This window comes from Phaenicophaeus curvirostris, chromosome 7 (genome assembly GCF_032191515.1).
Source record: "Phaenicophaeus curvirostris isolate KB17595 chromosome 7, BPBGC_Pcur_1.0, whole genome shotgun sequence".
In the NCBI taxonomy this organism is placed as follows: Eukaryota; Metazoa; Chordata; class Aves; order Cuculiformes; family Cuculidae; genus Phaenicophaeus; species Phaenicophaeus curvirostris.
In genome coordinates this window covers 7,783,066-7,800,748 of record NC_091398.1, presented here as the reverse complement: position 1 = coordinate 7,800,748, position 17,683 = coordinate 7,783,066, and the positions used below count along the sequence as shown (strand labels likewise).

Sequence of the window (17,683 nt, the reverse complement as noted above, 5' to 3'; positions counted from 1 at the left end):
CACCATTAAAAGAGTGCTTTGTTTTCATCTGTATGCTAAACTTCAGACGCATAGAATTTGCAGGTCATTTTGCCACTGATTACAGTTGGAGTAAAATTTTTGCTGTAAGATGCAGCACTGCTGGGAATTTCTGCTGACTTTTCCATTTAAATACCTGACACTTTTATGCCTTTTTAGTATTAATACTATAGAAGGCTTTACTGTCTTTTGGTTGAGAATGTTTAATTTTCTTTGTAGGTTTACTTGTCATGTCTATTTGACTTTAAAATCATCTCTTCTTCTTTTGAACTTACAGAATCAGAATGGCTTGGGTCGGAAGGGACCTTAAAGATCATCCAGTTCCAACCCCACTGCCACGGGTAGAGGCACCTCGCACTAGACTGGGCTGCTCAAAGGCCCCATCCAACCTGCGTTATTCTCACATGAGAAGGGTTTCATAACTCCATACACCTGCATAATTACCAGGCAGGTGACTTGGTGACTGGGGCACGGATAGAAACAGGGATGATGGGCTGGGGCAAGGCACAAGCAGACTGTGGTCTCAGTCAGGGCCAGCACCCCCTGGGTATTCCCAAAAAAACAGAAAACTTCCAGGTGCTCTTTCCTTCAGAAAGCGCTGCAATGACATCTCATTCTAATAAATGGAAATCGCACATTTATTTAGGAATTTCAAACAAAGATACAGCGCACTAGTTAAAAGCGCGCCCTTGTGCTCCTCCTTTATTCACATTTAAAGACACACAGTTCTGCAAGACACACTCGCAGGCAAACATCACGTGTTTGTCAAGAGACAGCAAATGTGCCGATTACAGCACGACATCAGATTCCAGGGGTATAAACTCTGATAGCGAGGAAAATTTTAAAATCTCAGGTAACTGTTAAAAGGTCAAAGCAGGAATATTTTGCTGTAGAGGTTATCACTTCACATGTAGTCCAAAAGTTATTGCCTGAAAAAGAGAAAAAGGATGTGAGAGAATAGAGAACCATTTATATGCAGCTAGGGTATAAGCCAAATAAAGACCCGGTAATGCTGGCTGAAATACCCCAGCTGAGCACAGCAGACCTCTACCTACTGCTAGAACACAGGTCTGCACACTGAGAGGAACTACTGTGATAGTCTGGAATTATGCAGGACAAATTACTTCCACCAGTCATTTTCTCACTGCTCTGTAACTTGTAGCAGTGCTACAGCATCCTTTCTAATGTCCCTTTTAATGTATTTGTCATGCACAATACTCATTGTGTGGCACAATTTTTTCTTCCTGACGCAAAAGGTTGGCAAAAGAGAACTTTACATTAAAATCCAAGTGCAGCGTTCATTATGGTTCATGATAATAGGAAGAGCAGAGCTGTGCTTTTGATTACAAAAGAGATGTTGTTAAGCAGGCAGGGAGCAAGGCAGAACTAGAAATCCCAAGCTGTATACTGATTACAAATTCATCTGTAAGACATTGAGTATATCACCAAAATCCATGATTCAAATCTTACTAAAACTGAAGAAAATTATTTGCCTTTCCTCAGAACTGTCAATATTCACTGACTCTCAAAATGAGATATAAAAGGATTTCTTTGCTACAGAGTACAGTTCCACATAGATAGAATAGCTGAGAAATACCTGCTATAAATTAAGGCTGAATTTATTAATAATGTAAGCTTGACCCACACTTCAATTTTAGTTCATATTAATGAAGAGTTGTGAATAACTCTGCTATCCTTTTAACACCTAACAATTTTAGTGGTAGAAATAAGGAAAACAGCATGAATGGACAAAGATGTAAAAAATAATGTGTGCTTTGTTAGTGCAATATCTTATGTCTAAGTTAAGCCCTTTAATAGACATATATCACAAGAAACCATTAGCAACAATTTATAATTTTACTGATATCAATTACTTAAATAAAACCTGCATTCTCTATTATTTGTACATTTCCAGAATTCTTCTCCACATACAAAGGGAGAAGATTAAAAAAAAAAACAAACCAAAACAAAAGGGAAAAAAACCCTCTCTGCAAAAGCACCACGTTATTTTACCAAAGGAGTGAATACCTCATAAATATCTACCTCAAAGATTTTAAACCAACTTCAGGCAAGAGTTAAGGAACTACTTTTTTAATTTCTTCTGAAAAAGAAGTTGGTTTTATACATTCTAAGTCACTTAAACCCAAATCTTTCCCTTGGTTACATGTAACAACATTAGAGGAAAAGGTGCCCTCTTTTACCTTGCTTGGCAGCATCTTTCAGCCTTTGAAATAATTAGGAAAAGAGTTTTTCCTTTCTTCATAATCTGCAAATGCAGAAGCAATAGGATCCGAGTAGAACATGACAGGCCTTGGTCCTTCATTGTTCATAGTGAAAGCAGCTGGGAACTTTCTGAGATCAAGACCCCTTCCCGAGAAATAAGCCTGGAGCGTTCTGAAAAACTGAACATACTGCATATGTGAAAGCAGACACGCCAAACAGAGATTAATTACTCCTAATGACACAAAGTAGATGTAATATTTGTTCCTATTTGGGACGAAAACCTCTATTTTGATCATAAACTGGTACAACACAGACATGCGCACTCCATCCATGGCTTGTACACCTTACATGGTGTCGAAAGACCACCAAATCCTTACTGATCATTTCTGCTCCCATTGAACCACAGGGGAGTCAAGCTGTGTTGCTTAGAAAACAGGCACAGCAAAACCCCAGCTGAGAGCAAACAGCACAGTTCTGTTACACAGCTCTCTAAGAGAAACGTTCTCTGTGAGTTTGTGGCAGCAAGCAATTGATTTGAACTAGCCCCTTCCATCACTTAAAAGCAGAAATTAATGCTTCTTCAAACAGTGAGGAAAAATTGTGTCAAAGTGATTTTTTTTCCCCTTCCCAAATTCCTTACAATATTTTGCAAGTATTTTCTTAATGATATTTTCTTAGCAGTAATTAACTTTCAGATCTTTAGCCACTATTCAATACAATGTGTCAGATGCAAAGTTGTTTGTACTTGCAGAAGAAAGAACATACAATCAACAGAGCACATATTTGAAAGAAAATAACCATTCCTCTTCCATTTTATAAAATGTCTGGTTGTATAATCAAGAGACCTTTTAAAAACTAGAGCTGCTGGATGGATATAAGGAAGTTCTGTGTGCTGCTGCACAGCAAGAGTGCCTCTTCAGTTAAGGAGAATATCTTGACTGAGGAATGCTCATCCAGTTGTGGTTATGGACTATACAGAAGTGCACAGTTACTGACTCTACATTTAATAGGTCCCTCTTACCCTTAAATTTAGAAGATAATAATTCTTATGATGGAAAACAGAAAGCCCACACAAAACTTAGGCTCTCGCTCTCACAGTGGTTCCTTACCAGGTCTCTGTTTCTGGGGTTATCTAGCGGTTTCCACTTTTCTTCTGGTTGGAGAGCAGCTCCCTTTGCCAGTCCTCCCACAGCCAATACTGTATAAAGACCCAGAAGCACCACTTTCCACATGTTGAAGAGATGAACAGGCTATCTGTAAAGAAGGACAATGAACCACACTCCTTAAGTCCTATGGTACTGTCACTGGTAACAAGAAAAGCAGGCATAACAATCTAGTGGAGTGCTGAAAATAAATTATCCATGGCAAGGAACATATGCCTAGTGCAGGTTACTGACATGCAATCTCAACAACTTTTTTTTTTCCTAGTACTAATGTACCTAGTACTAATGTAATAGGAAGAACAAATTATTCTAAAGAAGTGTTTCCCATACCAGAACTATTTCTGGACACTGGATTCTCATTTTGAAAGAGGCTAGTATGACATCTAACACACAATATTTACATTTGTTATTACATATAGACATACATCGGCTGATTAGTTAGATGTGTGCTCCAAGGACAATGCAAAAATTAGCTTGAGATCCAGATAGCTCCGTTTTTAAAACTGTATAAAATGAAAGCGTACCACATATACTAAATGCAACAATAATATAGCCTGGTGTCATACATGAAACTCATTTCACAACTTGATTCAAGAATAAGAAAGGAAAAGAAGATATAATTCTCCCTTGCACGTTCTTTAAAATAAAGCTTACCAGTTAATTTGGCTCCGGCTTGCCCCTTCTTGGTCAGTCTCCTTGCAATCTGTGAACAAACTATCTCTGCACTTATATTTCTAGTGGACTGTAGGTGGGTGTCAATGACGTTAGCAGGAGCTCAAAAACACAATAATGATTCCATTTCCATCCATGACATAAAGACTCTTGAGAATTTCATCCTTCATACTCTTAAGACCTGTTGCTATCGAACAGTGCAGTGCAAAATCCTCCTCTCTAAGCTGTATTGCAGAAAATTAGTGGTAAGCATATAATAAGTTTTAAACAATTCCCAGCAAAGACAGTGGAGCTGTATCAAAATGTTACTTTTAATTAAAAGTAATCAACCATATCTCTAGAATGGTGACTAAGAGATAATTACAGCTGGTTGAATGGTTTTCAAGCAAGATGAGATATGGATCATTTTCTTTATGCTGGAGAGAGAGAAAAAAGTAAGGTCTGTTTCGAGATCCAAAATTGTAATATTTTGATGGAAGCATTGCTTTCCTACCCCGATGTTATCAGCAGTCAATATCCTCCTGCCAGACCTGAAACTAAGACAATGACTGCAAGGAAGACTCTGCTAATTTACCTTGGCCTTATTTCGTAGCATTCTTCATCTCAAAGCTGCTCAATCTTTTTGCTTCTAATTTCTTTCCACTATCTGGATGATACTTTAGTCAGTATGCCATGAAATATATCCCTAAGCAGGCACGTTAAAACTGAAGATTATTGGCCATTATCTTGCTCTGGATTATAAAGGCTTACTTCTGTCTAGCATTACAATTTTCTTTGTTTCAAATTTTGACAGCAAACCAAAAACTTAAAGCCACCCTTCCAGGCAGGCAAAGTTGTGGACATCCAGCATTCGTAACTGAACAATTAAATCCTAGCAGTGTTATTTTCATTATTGCAGTAACATATAGAAACACAAGTCAGCTTATCCAGCTTGTATATTAATTCTACAGCGTTGGAACAACAAAAACTTTCACATACACACACACAAAATCTGTCAAAACTCATAAGTTACTTTTTTCATAATAGACCATTTCCAGATATGAGACTCATCAAGAATCAGAACATCAGTGCCAACAGAAGAATTTGCAAAATAGCAGCCCCTAATGTAAGGGAACTTTACTTTCTTAATTTTCTAGGTAGACCCTTATTTCCAATTTAATTCTGTGCATATTTACCTTCTAAATCAACCAGAAGTAATTTCCTCTACAGGCAATTACAGGAAAAAAACCTTTATTTACAGTTTGGGATTAGATTTTACTTCCTTATTTAGCTTAAAAAAAGAAAAAAAAATCAAAGTCAGAACAGCAGGCAATTTTTTTCCTTCCTTGTCCCCACACCCAATTATTTTTAGTTTGATTTACTTCGAAAGAAAAAACTCAGGGAATGCACAGTATATTCAGATAGTAAAACATACCAAAGCCTTCCATAAATTTGAATCTAGTTTTATTACTGTAGGGATTCAGGCAGTTCCCTATAAATGGGTATTGTTGCTTCCTGAACTAAGCATCTGAGAAACTGTTTGAGCTAGAACTCTGTTTAGGCTTGGTGCTCACTTGAATGTTGGCGTTTTTTGGTGGTTTCTTTTTTTTTTTTTTTTTGAACTTGATGAGAATTTCACTACAGCTTTTTCCTTCAGGGAAAGTCAAATATAAGCAGTACACATTCACATCAAAATACTATTAGCACAGTTACGCTGATTGGACAAAACCGCATCCTCCTTTGAAATCAGTAGCTGGTTTAACAAATGCTTTCCAAGCCAGATGCTTTTCAAATGCAGTCAAATTTAAGCCCTAGGTTTTCTTGGCAAATGACGTATACAGACACACATCTGCAACAGATGAAAATCTCTTGAAGGTGCTATAATCCTTCCATAGCCCTTACGGCACAGTAAGTAATAATCACGTATGTTTGAATTAAAATGCACTGAAGCTGAAAACACTTGTAGTGTTGCTTGTTTCATGCAAGCTACTTTAAAAAGGTAAAAACCTTGTTCTAGAACAAGAGGCAAATTTAAAACTACTTAGCTAAGGTAAGAACAAGTTTTATACATACGATGCTCTCCATAAACTCTATGGTTCATCAGACACTTTCCACATTATTGCAATTCCCATTCACGATAGCAGGGCAGGTATAACAGCCTAAGGTCTACGCGTTGAGATACTGAGACAAGCTTCATCAGATAAGATCTTTATTGTATTCTACCCGAGATGTGAAAAAAGTTTCTGTTACTTGAAGTACTGCTCTAGCCACAATGCTTTTGTTCACTGTTTTTATTTTCTGCTTAGAATCCCAAGTATTACAGGTTAGAAAGAAAAGCACCAAACTGCTCCACAAGTACCTGAGCAAAGACTAAAGGCAAACATTCATCACAACACACATTAGCATATTTGTACAACAGAAGTACAGGTAACATTCACAACACTCTACAGAGTATGACTGGTAAGTGGCACTTTTTGTGATTTACAACCATTTGTACTAATGCAACTGTGTTAGAACGCCATACAAAAATATACAGAAGTGTTTATTCAGCAGGGCATGTGCTGTACAGTGTACTCTAAGTCATGCACACTCACTTAAAAAAAAGATAGATAAAAAAATGTGAAGTATACACCGCAGACAGGGAAATGAGCATACAAAATACGAAAATCCCAGAGTAGGTCTCACTCAGCTTCAACAAAAGCAGTACCAGTATCTACAGCTTTTAAAGATTCTGAGATTTCAGCTTTCAGTTATTTCAACATTAGCTGAAGATATCTATTCTCCAAGGTTTTCTCAGCATTTCACAAGACAAGGACTTTGCCAAAGCTTATCACACATTGCATGTTCTGCATCTGAGAATTCAGTTATTAACATTTTAGAAAGCATGATAATTTACTATAGCACTATTCAAACATTTATAGATAAGACCCTGTTAGCATCTCTAGAAACCTGTAACTATTAAGAGTTAGCTCCTCCTACAACACCAGATTCACTCCAGGAGTATAAGAACTGAAAATTGCAGAAAAGTTAAAAACATGTAAGATGGGTTGCTTGACTTTTCAAAAAATTACATGTGTGTTCTTCAAAGCTTTAAGTCCCCTTAAAACCAAACAACAGCCTTCTTCCAACTCTCCACACCCCTACTCCTCCCTAATACTCAAAACAGGTATTTCGGCCAACATTATTCTGTTCTTGTGCTTGGAAAAACAATTAAAAGGTAAGTAGAGAATCGAGTTACTGGGCCTAGGTTACACAGCTTTTCTAGACTAATCATTATATATACAGGCTTTAAAGGTAGCTCAGCCCTCTCAATGATTTTCATACTAGAATATTCCTGTAACTAAAAAATCATCAATGATTAGGATTACTGAAACAACATTGCCATAAAAGAAAGAAGAGAGATTTAGGTGACCAGAATTAGAATTTTAAAAGCCCTAAACTAACACACAGAAGGAAGTAACAGGGAAGGTAGAAAAATTGCATGTTATTTGTTATGCAGCACTATGGCAGCCAGGTACAAGTTAGTTCTCAATAAAAGGTTAATAACTTTGATTTGTATTGCTTACAACAATTACTATGATCAGCTGACATGCAGTACTTCTGTGTGCCTCTCTAAATATCCACAGTCCAATGATAACCTTTAAGATGGCATCTTTATTCAAGATTCAGTACTACCTAGTACTAATACTGGGGGAGGGTGGATGGGGAGTCAGAATTTGGGGGTTTTGATCAAAACATATAAAGAATTCTACATAAAAATGTAGAGATACATAAGGAAAGCCAGTGGTGGCTTTTCCAGAGGTCTTCATATTAAAAAAAATATACATAAGAAATCCTTCTACTACATCAAAACAAGATTTGAAAACTTGTAGTCTTTCTGGTACCCTTTAATGAACTGAGAAGAAGGGAATGTATAAACTTCCACGCCTCCCTCCCCCAATAAACCTTTCAGTGTTTTACAGATGAACATTCTTCCTAAAAAGTGAACTTTGTTATTAAAAAATTCTGGAGCTTTGAAACAACCAACCAACCTCATCTCACTACCTTCTGGTTTTCTCCTCACACTGGTATCAATATTGATACTCAACGGCTTAAATATAATATTATACTTAAACTACAATTAGAAGATCTTTTTATTTTGAAGCAACTAAAGAACAAAACATTTAAAGTTAATTTGACACACAGACTTCAAAGTCGAGAGATATCTGACACTAGTTTTCCTTCTTATTTTTCCTTTTGTCACAATGGATAGACTTGAGAAATTAAGTTCAGCTTTGGCTGGTGTGATTCCAAACAAAAAATATACTGTAGTTGTCATGAATCTCCATTTCTGTAAGTGCAGTAAAAGGGGGTCAAAATAAATTTGTAAAAGTATTTTCCCCAAATCAAGTTTCAGTATGAGCCACACATGTTTTTGGTAAACTTCAAAAATCAAATATAAGGCTACAGAAGTCCACAGGCTACAGTTAGAGTGTATTCATTTAGCGGTATAAGGCACAGTATTCTGTATTTTTTCTCTAGAAAGCTACAAGTTTAAAGTCACAGTGAGGAATTCCACATTGCAGTTTTGGTCTGGCACTCTAATTATGAGTGTCACATCTACTACTTGTAGACCTCTATTAAATATTTCAGTTGTCAGGTGCTGCAGTCTCAAATACTGGTTTCGCACTCAAAATGATGAAGGTGGAAAATACTGAAACCTGAACTGATCCCAAAATAGTGCACTTAGCATTTTATGAAACTAAACATCACCACAGTTGCACATAGAATCATAGAACAACAGTTTGGGTTGCCCATCCCACTAGACATTTGATATCAAAAACATATGTCCTGAAATCATTTAACTTGGAGAGGGAAAAAAGTCTTTGCTGATATTTCAACAAACATGTAAAACTTAAAAAGAACAGCAGCCTCCAGGACAGCTGGTGTGCACCTGCACTAGGGCAGCCACAGTGCCTACTGCTGTTGTGAACATTTTGGCTGTACTGCAGTGGAAGGATACTGCAAACCAAGGGTAACTGCATATGGAGGGAGGAACTGGACTGATGTGCCAAAAAATAACAAGTTTGTGTGTGCCATTTGTGCCTTTTAAAGACACAACACGAGCTCTGGTACCACGCACTTCCTACAGGATCTAGACCGCATCCTGCCATGCTTATAAGATGCGTTTATGACAGCATGAATAGCAAAATCTGCCTGCCTTTATGAATGCAGAATGAGACCCTAAATCTTAAACAAAATTAAAGACAAAACATCACAGCTTTGACTCGGGTTTCCATGCCACAAGGCAATAAGCACATATTTGAGGCAGTTACAAGCTTAGATACCTGAAAATTCGAGGTGCTGGACAGATATACTTAAGTAAGAACTACAGAATTTCATCCTTAAACACTTAAACTTTATTTTTAAAAGCAGTAATGTTTGTTAACAAGATTAAATGTATAGATTGTATTTAAACTTTAAGATAAATGAGCTGGCCAAAGGCTTTGAATACATTCTTCCTAAAATTAGAATATACATCAGAAAATATATTTGTAAAAGATTTTCCAATAAACCTTTAGAGATTTTAAGGATTGTATTATGAATACTAGCTTAAAGCTCTGGCTTGAAAAAAAAAGGTAGAAAAATTATTTTATTTTAACATAAAACCAAAACTTTTTTCAGTTGTCATTTATTGGCACATATTTCCAGAGGTATACAGGAGCAGCATGGAGCTTTGGTGACAGAAGTACATCTCCACTAAAGGAACAGTGTTGAAAGTTTTCAAATCACTTACAGTATAGTGCTAAGTACTTATAAAAGCTAACTTGATTACCTCCAAGAAAAAAAAAGAGATGCAAAAAGTCAAAGCTGTAAATTAAGTGACTAACTAAGAATGACTAAGAATTTAGTCCATTTTACAGGTAAATAATTTTCTAGTAGCTCAGTGACTTAAAACAACAGCACAATTATTGTACCAACACTACAACCACTTCCAAAAACATTCCCAGTAACTCAAGGTACTGAAGGTCTATAAATGGCTAGGTTTTTCTTGGTGTAAATAAAAGTCTAAACACACTCACAACTGTATGGGAAAAAACTTGATCAAATGAAAGCTTCTCAAATGTTTACTTCTATTCACAGGCACATAATCGAGTTTATTCTGTCCCCTCAAAGCTTAGAAATGACTGTATCAATTTCAGAGAAACAGTCAAGTAACAAGTTTGTAACCTTGTTACTTGCAAACACATGGAAAATTAGATGTGCTAACAAACACTAACATATGAAAAAAGGCTTCTTGTTTTTTCTAAAGTATCAAATAATCTATTTTTTTGAACTACTGACTTCAAAGGTAGCCCAATTAGGCCACAGTTGAATAGTTCAGTTAGATGTACAAGCAATCTCTGTCTTTGGAAAAGTACCTCTATACCGTATACTAAATGTAATAAGTGTTTTGGAATGAATTGCTACGTCTATCAGCACAAAACTGGAGCAGAAATAATATTAAATTCTAGTTACTCCAATATTTTTTGAAACAAAACAAAACAACCCAATAAAACCCCTTTTTAATAGGATGCTGAAATGTGACAACTGCAACCAACTGTTAAAATAAAACTGAAAACGCCACCTTTGGACAACACTCATTCATCCAGTGCCAAGGGACATTTGGTAGTTCCAGTTAAGAGGTAACAGTTTTTCCTTACCAGGCAAATACAGACCTTTTATGAACTGCTTGCTGCAGGTATAAGCTACCATGAGTGCAGCCTGATAAGACAATGAGGAATTTAAGTCTGATCATATAATCTAGGAAAGATTATAGACTTCAAGAGCAACACAGGGCCTGGAGAGGTCACTAAAAGCTTCTCATGAAATCTCCCCTCCCAAGAAAGATTCTGCTGGACGTAGATGCTATACCTAAAAATCAGTGACATTTTTTATGCCATTTCCGATAGCTTATAAAAAAGACATTAGAAAAGAGCCACACAAATAGTTCTTATTTTGAATGCATCCTGAAGTGCAAGTCAAAATATGGAGGCTTAATCTCAACCTAAGTCTTTGATTACATGGCATAATCACCATCTAAATGTGGTGAACATTGACGTGGATGAAGAGCAGTTTTTGCAAAATTAATATCTCAACTTCTGAAAAGTGAGAGAACAACAGAATTTGGGCCTGCATGTTAATAAAGATCCTCCGCACAAAGCAGAGGTCTAATGTGATACAAGTTAATTTGTGTCTTTACTTTCTTGCACAAAGTGTGGAACATCTAAACAATCATGAATACACTGGAATTTCAATTTAGTTATAAGCACTAGGAGACATTACAATATATTTGTCAAAAGCTATTTTATAAATGCAGTCTACTACTAATAAAGGATATCTCAGTAATAGTTACACTTCCTCGTACCCTCAATCAAAATTACTTATAGTGGGCTAGCCTACATTTCTGCTGAGACTATAATTGTGAACAGTGGTAGAAACTAGAAATTTACATAACCAAAGCCTCTTCTCCACATGTCACAACAATCAGTGTATTTTACCTGAAAAACAATTTTAGACCATTATAAAACCTTGTCCTTTTCAGAATGGCAAGTAGGGTCATTCATCCTCTCTTAGAACAGGATGAATTGTACCCTGAACTTGTTCAAAACCTACCCCCCTCCACTGATTATACAGAAAATCTAGTTGGGATTAGACACTTAATCTCTCAAACAGCTGACATTAGACAGTCTGCAATCATTGAAAATCCAGAGACATGACTTGAGAAAAAATTTCATCTAGCAAATGACACAAAATACATATTAATCCAAATCAGCAGTAAGACTTCCTCTCCTTCCCCCACTGAAGGTAAAGCATCGCTGAAAAAATGGGAGCATCGAGGGAGATGTGATAAATTCTGTCATCTGGTATCTCAGACTCAGAATTGTATCTACACCTACCTGCAACTTGAAAATCAGGTGGGAATCTACAGATTCTGTAACCCATTTCATGAAGATGCGTAACTATCAACACAATTTCCAGCTTTTAAAATATTATTCCATATAAAAACTGGTGTTTTTCTATGCTGCTGTAATTCAGTAAGTTTCACACTGTGGCAGATTTTGGAAGCTACCAAACCTACCACATGCAGATTCCCTTTTGCTCTCCTTATTGTGATTATTTTATTTCACTGAACAGCTCCAACAAATGAATTCGTGGATAGAGACCATTAAAATGGCAAAACAAAATCAGAAGTAAAATATAATGGCGAGCTAAAAGGACGATGACGGCCAAGGAAAGTGATCTTCCATGGAAATCAGGTCCTGCAATTTTCACAACCAGGCTTTTACCAGTCCCAGTGCAGTTCTGCCACCATCTCTCATTTCATTGAAAGTAGAAAAACTACTCTATTCTTCTATGTCTCGACAGTAATTTTTAGGTTAAACCCACTGGTTGATTTAGCTACATGTATATTTAGACACACTAACGATCTCACATATATATACACCAGAACACACAATTGGTAAGAGAGCATCAAGATGTAATCTAGCCAAATAACTTTTCTGATGTAAGAACACTACATATAACCTAACCTTTTCTAAAAAAGGTTAAGACTAGAATATCAGCACATAGACTTCTGACAACAGTGACAGTGGTTTGGTTAACTACAATAATCTTACTCAATTAAAGCAGTTTTGATGAGTTACTGACAGCTTGTACAGAAGTGGACAAAACAGGCGCTTACTTCACATTTGTCCTTCAGTTCAGAAAGTCACTGTGTGAATTAAATCTTTCCAGTCAGCGCAAATGAATTGACCCTAACCACGCGCTAGAACTAATTGAGGCACTTCAGGCAAGATTCATGAGATAGGATAACATTAATGGGTCAGGCTGGCTGTACTACTATATCAAGAATATGCTCAGTTGACTGTGGGTAGGAGATCTCCTCTTACTTGTCTAAGATGATGGAGCTGGTCTAATATTTCCATATGAAGATAACAGTTATCTCAGACAGAGCGGAGACAGCTGACACAGAAGCAAGTAGTAGGTTCATCTCTATACAAATCAATACATCATTTTAACCTAATGGATACCAAGATTTCTTCTGTTGGCCAAACACATACCCACAGGACAGAATTCCTTACGCGGAGCTATTTTAGGCTTTGTTATAAATGGCAGTCACTGTAGCATCTAGGCACTACGATAATACTTATACAGAGCTAATAACTATGGTCAGTATTTCCCACTATTACCAAGAGCTTGTCCACATGAGGAAGTCAGCACTGTGTGGCAGGGCATGAATGTACAGTGCTCTATTTATACTAATTTCATGTACGGGCATTTATTATAAGATGGTCAAGTCTTCATTTGTAACAGGGAAAGAACTTGCCATGTCTGCTTGGAAACAAGTGCAGGGTACAGCAACTGCACTGTAAACTCATACCACACCTCAGCGTCTGCAAGCTTCTACATACGGACAAGGTCTAAAGAGTAATTTCAGAACTGACAAAATTCCAGAGTAAACTGGCAATGTTTTAAAACAACATTACAGCAAATTGTTTACAAATCTGCTAGTATCCTTCCTGAATAGAAAGCTACACAGAATATTGTTGTTTTCTCACTCTCACAAAAAGTAAAATGTAGAAGACTTCCAATAATCTCACAAACGTTCAACTCTCACTGATTGAACAAGTGATTTGATAGAAAACAGTTCTATAGAAGCAGTACATTCTAGTTTGTCTAGACACAACTGTGGCAGCTTTTAGACATAGCATAAAATGATTAAAAGTATACTTGGCTGTGTAGGGTTTGTGCTAGTCACAGTGTGCTTGAAATGCATTGAGTTTTAACCAGCATACCTTACACCTGCAAGAGATGCAAGTCCAGAACACACGTATCTTATGGCATAAAAGAGTCTGTTTCAACAAAGAACGATAGTGAAATAAAATGTGTACAAGGCAAACAGCGTACTAAGATGTTACACTAACATGATTTATGTGCTTATACACATAGTCAATTCATTTAATTTTCAGAGTCAGGAAATAAACACCATGAAAAGTTTTCTAAGAACATGAACAGAACCACAAACTTTTCATAAAGTATTCATAGGTCTGTCCTCTTCCCTACATAATGTAAACTACTGATGATGTTCATCTAGGCATTTCCTTATTGAAATTTTCCCCAGTTCCAGCATTAAGTTTCCTGGCTGCACTGTTCTTCCCATGAAAAAATGAACCTTACACGATACAACACAGCAGGTGTAGGAGAAGAGAAAAGGTTACGAAGTGCGGTACTCTGTATAAATGCATTTGTCCAAAGGCCAACATTGCAACAGCCAAAGGGAGTGGAACTTTGGCTGCGATCTTCAAGACTTTACTGTAAGAAAATAAAGAAAAAAAAAATCCTATTTTTGTAGCCATATGTGCAGAAAGCAAGCAAATAGCACCTGCCACTTTCTTTTGAAAACAAATTAATAGATTTCAAGGATTTGTTGATTTTTAAAACAGAACAATTAGGTATAATAAGCAATAACAACTGATGCATAAGGAAGAGCAATTACTCTAGAAGGCCGACAGTGTCAGTTTAAAATATTCCTACATTAATTTAGAAATAAGTTCCCTGTAAAACAGAAAGATTTAATGTTTTAGATAATTTGCATTAATAAGTATCGGTCAAGAGGATAATCTACATTGGCGGTTATTCCTTGTCTTTCATGAGGCATTAATTTTATACCTGAACAAGAAACACTAACTATTAGCAAAACCAACGTGCTCAAAACTTCTTAATCTGGTAGAAAAGCACATTACATTTCCACAAGTGTGGCCATAAGGGGGAGTTACAGGAATATAACTATAATGGTTCAGAATTCACTTCTCCTACCAAGTTTCAGATAATAAGTGCTAAATGTATTGGGAAGAAATCTTTATGCAACTGACTGTTTAGATAGCAAATACTTAAATTTAATTCCACGTGGTAAACACCACTGATTTTCTCCACTTAGCTGAACTACAGGTAATTTGGACACATTCTACCTTAAAGATTTAACCATACGAGCTTATGCATCTCTGTGTGGGCTGAACAATTAATTAAGCTTTACCACACAAATGGAAGTAGTAGGAAAGAAGCAGGAAAACATAACCTGGGCATTAGGCTACCGTACCTTGATTTCACTTCAGAAGTACTTGAATTCATGAGAATTTCTAAAATGCATATGAGGATAATAGCTGTAGCTCTACACGGATCAGGATCGAGTCTAAAATTGTACCTGGAAAAAAATGGTTTAAAAATCATGTTACGCCTAAACTAGGCTACCAAATAAAATCCAAGATGGGAACAAGCATGTGCTGATAACAGTTTACATACATGAAATGCATACAGCATCACAGCCTGACTAAATCCTTTCAGAATCATTACTTCCTTCAACATCACTGATCACTTAACACCTACTTGTATCACAACACAAACCAGACTGCAGTGAAAAAGCATCTATAATTTACAGAAGCCTTTGGTACTATAAAGGTAGCTAATAATGTAAGGAGTAAAACATTTGCAATTTTTTTTTCTTGTTCTTTTCTTCCACTTTACTGGCAGTTTAAGAAGTTACCTGAGATTTTTTAACCAATAAATTAAAGATGGCAAGTTGAGCAGCACGATCCATGTGAATAAATTGAAAATTGTAACGTGCATCTTAAGACTGCTAAGGGCTTCAGCAATTGTTGCACTGTTGGAAAGACACTGTGTTGCTTTTGAGGTACTGTGCCTTGAATTCTGGTTTTTGGCTGGATGCATACTGGAGTTCTGTGAAGTTTCTTTAGAGCGGTCTGAATCCTGAAAATAAAAGGCAATCTCAAAACTATGCATAGGCTTGAAAGAACCAATGCTGGGGGAGGAGGAAGTGGGAAAAGCTATCACAACAGTATCATACCAGCTCTGATTTAAGAGGAAAATTTGCAATTTATCTCTCAAAAAGCCACCAAAAGCAAAATTCAATAGTTCAATTTTAAAGCATCTAGATTTAACCAGAAATTTCTCTTACACTGATAGTTTATATGTCTTTGGAAGGAAAGAATGGAGAGTGGAGATGCCCTGACACCAGTGCAGTGATAGGAAATGGAGTTCCTGGAAGGAGGAAGAACAGAATAAAAGGAGTAATATAAAGCATGCGGGTGGAAATCACAGATGATCATTCATGAAAAATACACAGGAGGTAACGCAACTGAGAGCAAAACTTTAGCTGTAGGAATAAATAACAAAAACTGTTGAGTTGGCAGATGCTAACTTCCAATGACAGAAAAAGGCCTTCCCCAACAAATGAAACATAACAAAACAAAATGCATATGGAGATGAAAGAAGAGAAGGAGGGGATTTAAAACTAAGCAAACAAAAAAGCCAAACTGAAACCTAAGAAAACTGTCAACAACTTTTTCTGGGAGGCTACTTTAACTACATTTGCAAAAAATGAATGGGTAGTTATTAATGCTTGTATCCACACATTTACATCTTGGATCCTACGGCCTAAGTAATTGAAAAACCCAGAGTGCACAATGCACATAACACAATGCTCTCCATTCATTTTTAGACAGCTCCATATTTACTGCAGTCTCAGTTCATACCTATCTAACAAATGTTTCTCATCTCCTGATCAAAAAAACCCCTAAACTCTGCAAACTATCTAGAAAAAAATATCTACCTGTAGTATAGATTATTAGCTAGAAATTAAATTCATTTCTTCAGACAAGGCATGCATAATCAAATACCAAAACTTAGACAAAAATTGTGGTTCTGTATGTATTTATTGAGAGACTGACTTTTCTTCTGAAATGTACTTCAGACAAGTTCACACTGCAGTGACCTTGAACAGAGAATACAATAGTCACAATTTTGAAAAGAAGCAGGAGACTTACCCTACTATGCACGTTGTGCTCTGCTCTTACATTCACATGTAGTTTTATAACCTGTAAAAGACAGTTCAGCTTTTTTAGTCATGTTTCTTGGTACAAAAGCTGCAGTAAAGAAGAAAAAAAGTTTGGGGCTAATTCTTATTTGTCCCTTTTTATAGCTAGATGATTCTAAGGCCCCAAAGGAGCTGCAGTATGAGAACTCCCTGTGCCCCTTTTATCAGCAGCATCCAAAGCGCTCTCTTAGGTAAAGATTTCCAAGCGCAGAGAAAAACCTTATGCAGCTCTGCTTCTGTTCTTCCACTGTGCTTGACAGAGAATACAGAGTGGAAAATCTGCATATTCCTAACCAACTCCTGCTAATTCCATTCTACTTCACTTCCTACAGAAGCCTATAAACAGGCCACATAGGAAAAGCCCCATGCTTCGGCTTAATGCCAAAGGGGTGGTGATGTCAGCATGGCCACAGCCTTCACGGGCAGGTCAATTGGAAACAGGCCTCTTCCTCAGGCTGGGCTTTCAGCTGCCACCTACCTACTGTACGCTGCTCAGATTTGTGTCCCTACTCCCAGAAGCTCCGATGCTTCCTTGGTAGCTAAGTATAGTGGCTGATTTGGCAGCTTTATAACTATAGGGTGAATCAGACAAGTTAGATGCTCTGATGCAAGGAAGACCATGGAAACTGAATGGCAGGGACTAAATATGGATCTTTGCGGCACTAGGCAAGGGATCAGATTAGACATACAGTAAGACTATCCTAATTCTACAATA

At 36.8% G+C, this 17,683-nt stretch overlaps 2 protein-coding genes across 3 annotated transcripts in view; both read right to left on the bottom strand.

Moving 5' to 3' along the window:
- Window positions 1–651: 651 nt before the first annotated feature.
- On the bottom strand, window positions 652–5,955 carry C7H2orf66 (chromosome 7 C2orf66 homolog). The gene is made up of 4 exons (XM_069860719.1): window positions 4,059–5,955; window positions 3,351–3,495; window positions 2,220–2,420; window positions 652–947 (listed from the first exon to the last, which is right to left on the bottom strand). The coding sequence occupies exons 2-3, from the start codon at window positions 3,471–3,473 to the stop codon at window positions 2,238–2,240; spliced, it is 306 nt and encodes a 101-aa protein (XP_069716820.1). The 5' UTR covers window positions 3,474–3,495; window positions 4,059–5,955; the 3' UTR covers window positions 652–947; window positions 2,220–2,237.
- An 8,127-nt stretch (window positions 5,956–14,082) lies between these two features.
- PGAP1 (post-GPI attachment to proteins inositol deacylase 1) overlaps window positions 14,083–17,683 on the bottom strand; it is a 33,087-nt gene continuing 29,486 nt past the window's right edge. The window contains exons 24-27 of one of the 2 annotated variants that reach the window (XM_069860717.1): window positions 16,919–16,969; window positions 15,619–15,842; window positions 15,175–15,279; window positions 14,083–14,390 (exon numbers count right to left, since the gene is read on the bottom strand). In XM_069860717.1, the coding sequence (XP_069716818.1) occupies window positions 14,252–14,390; window positions 15,175–15,279; window positions 15,619–15,842; window positions 16,919–16,969 (519 nt within the window). In that variant the 3' untranslated portion in view covers window positions 14,083–14,251. Of the gene's footprint in view, window positions 14,391–15,174; window positions 15,280–15,618; window positions 15,843–16,050; window positions 16,134–16,918; window positions 16,970–17,683 lie in introns of those variants that run through there. The other variant, XM_069860718.1, reaches the window with a different exon arrangement.

Bases quoted from the DNA above. Each gene is read 5' to 3' on its own strand.
- C7H2orf66 (XM_069860719.1), bottom strand. From the start codon at position 3,473: ATGTGGAAAGTGGTGCTTCTGGGTCTTTATACAGTATTGGCTGTGGGA. The intron at 2,421-3,350 runs GTAAGGAACCAC...CAGTATGTTCAG, and splicing joins ACCCCAGAAACAGAGACCTG to TTTTTCAGAACGCTCCAGGC.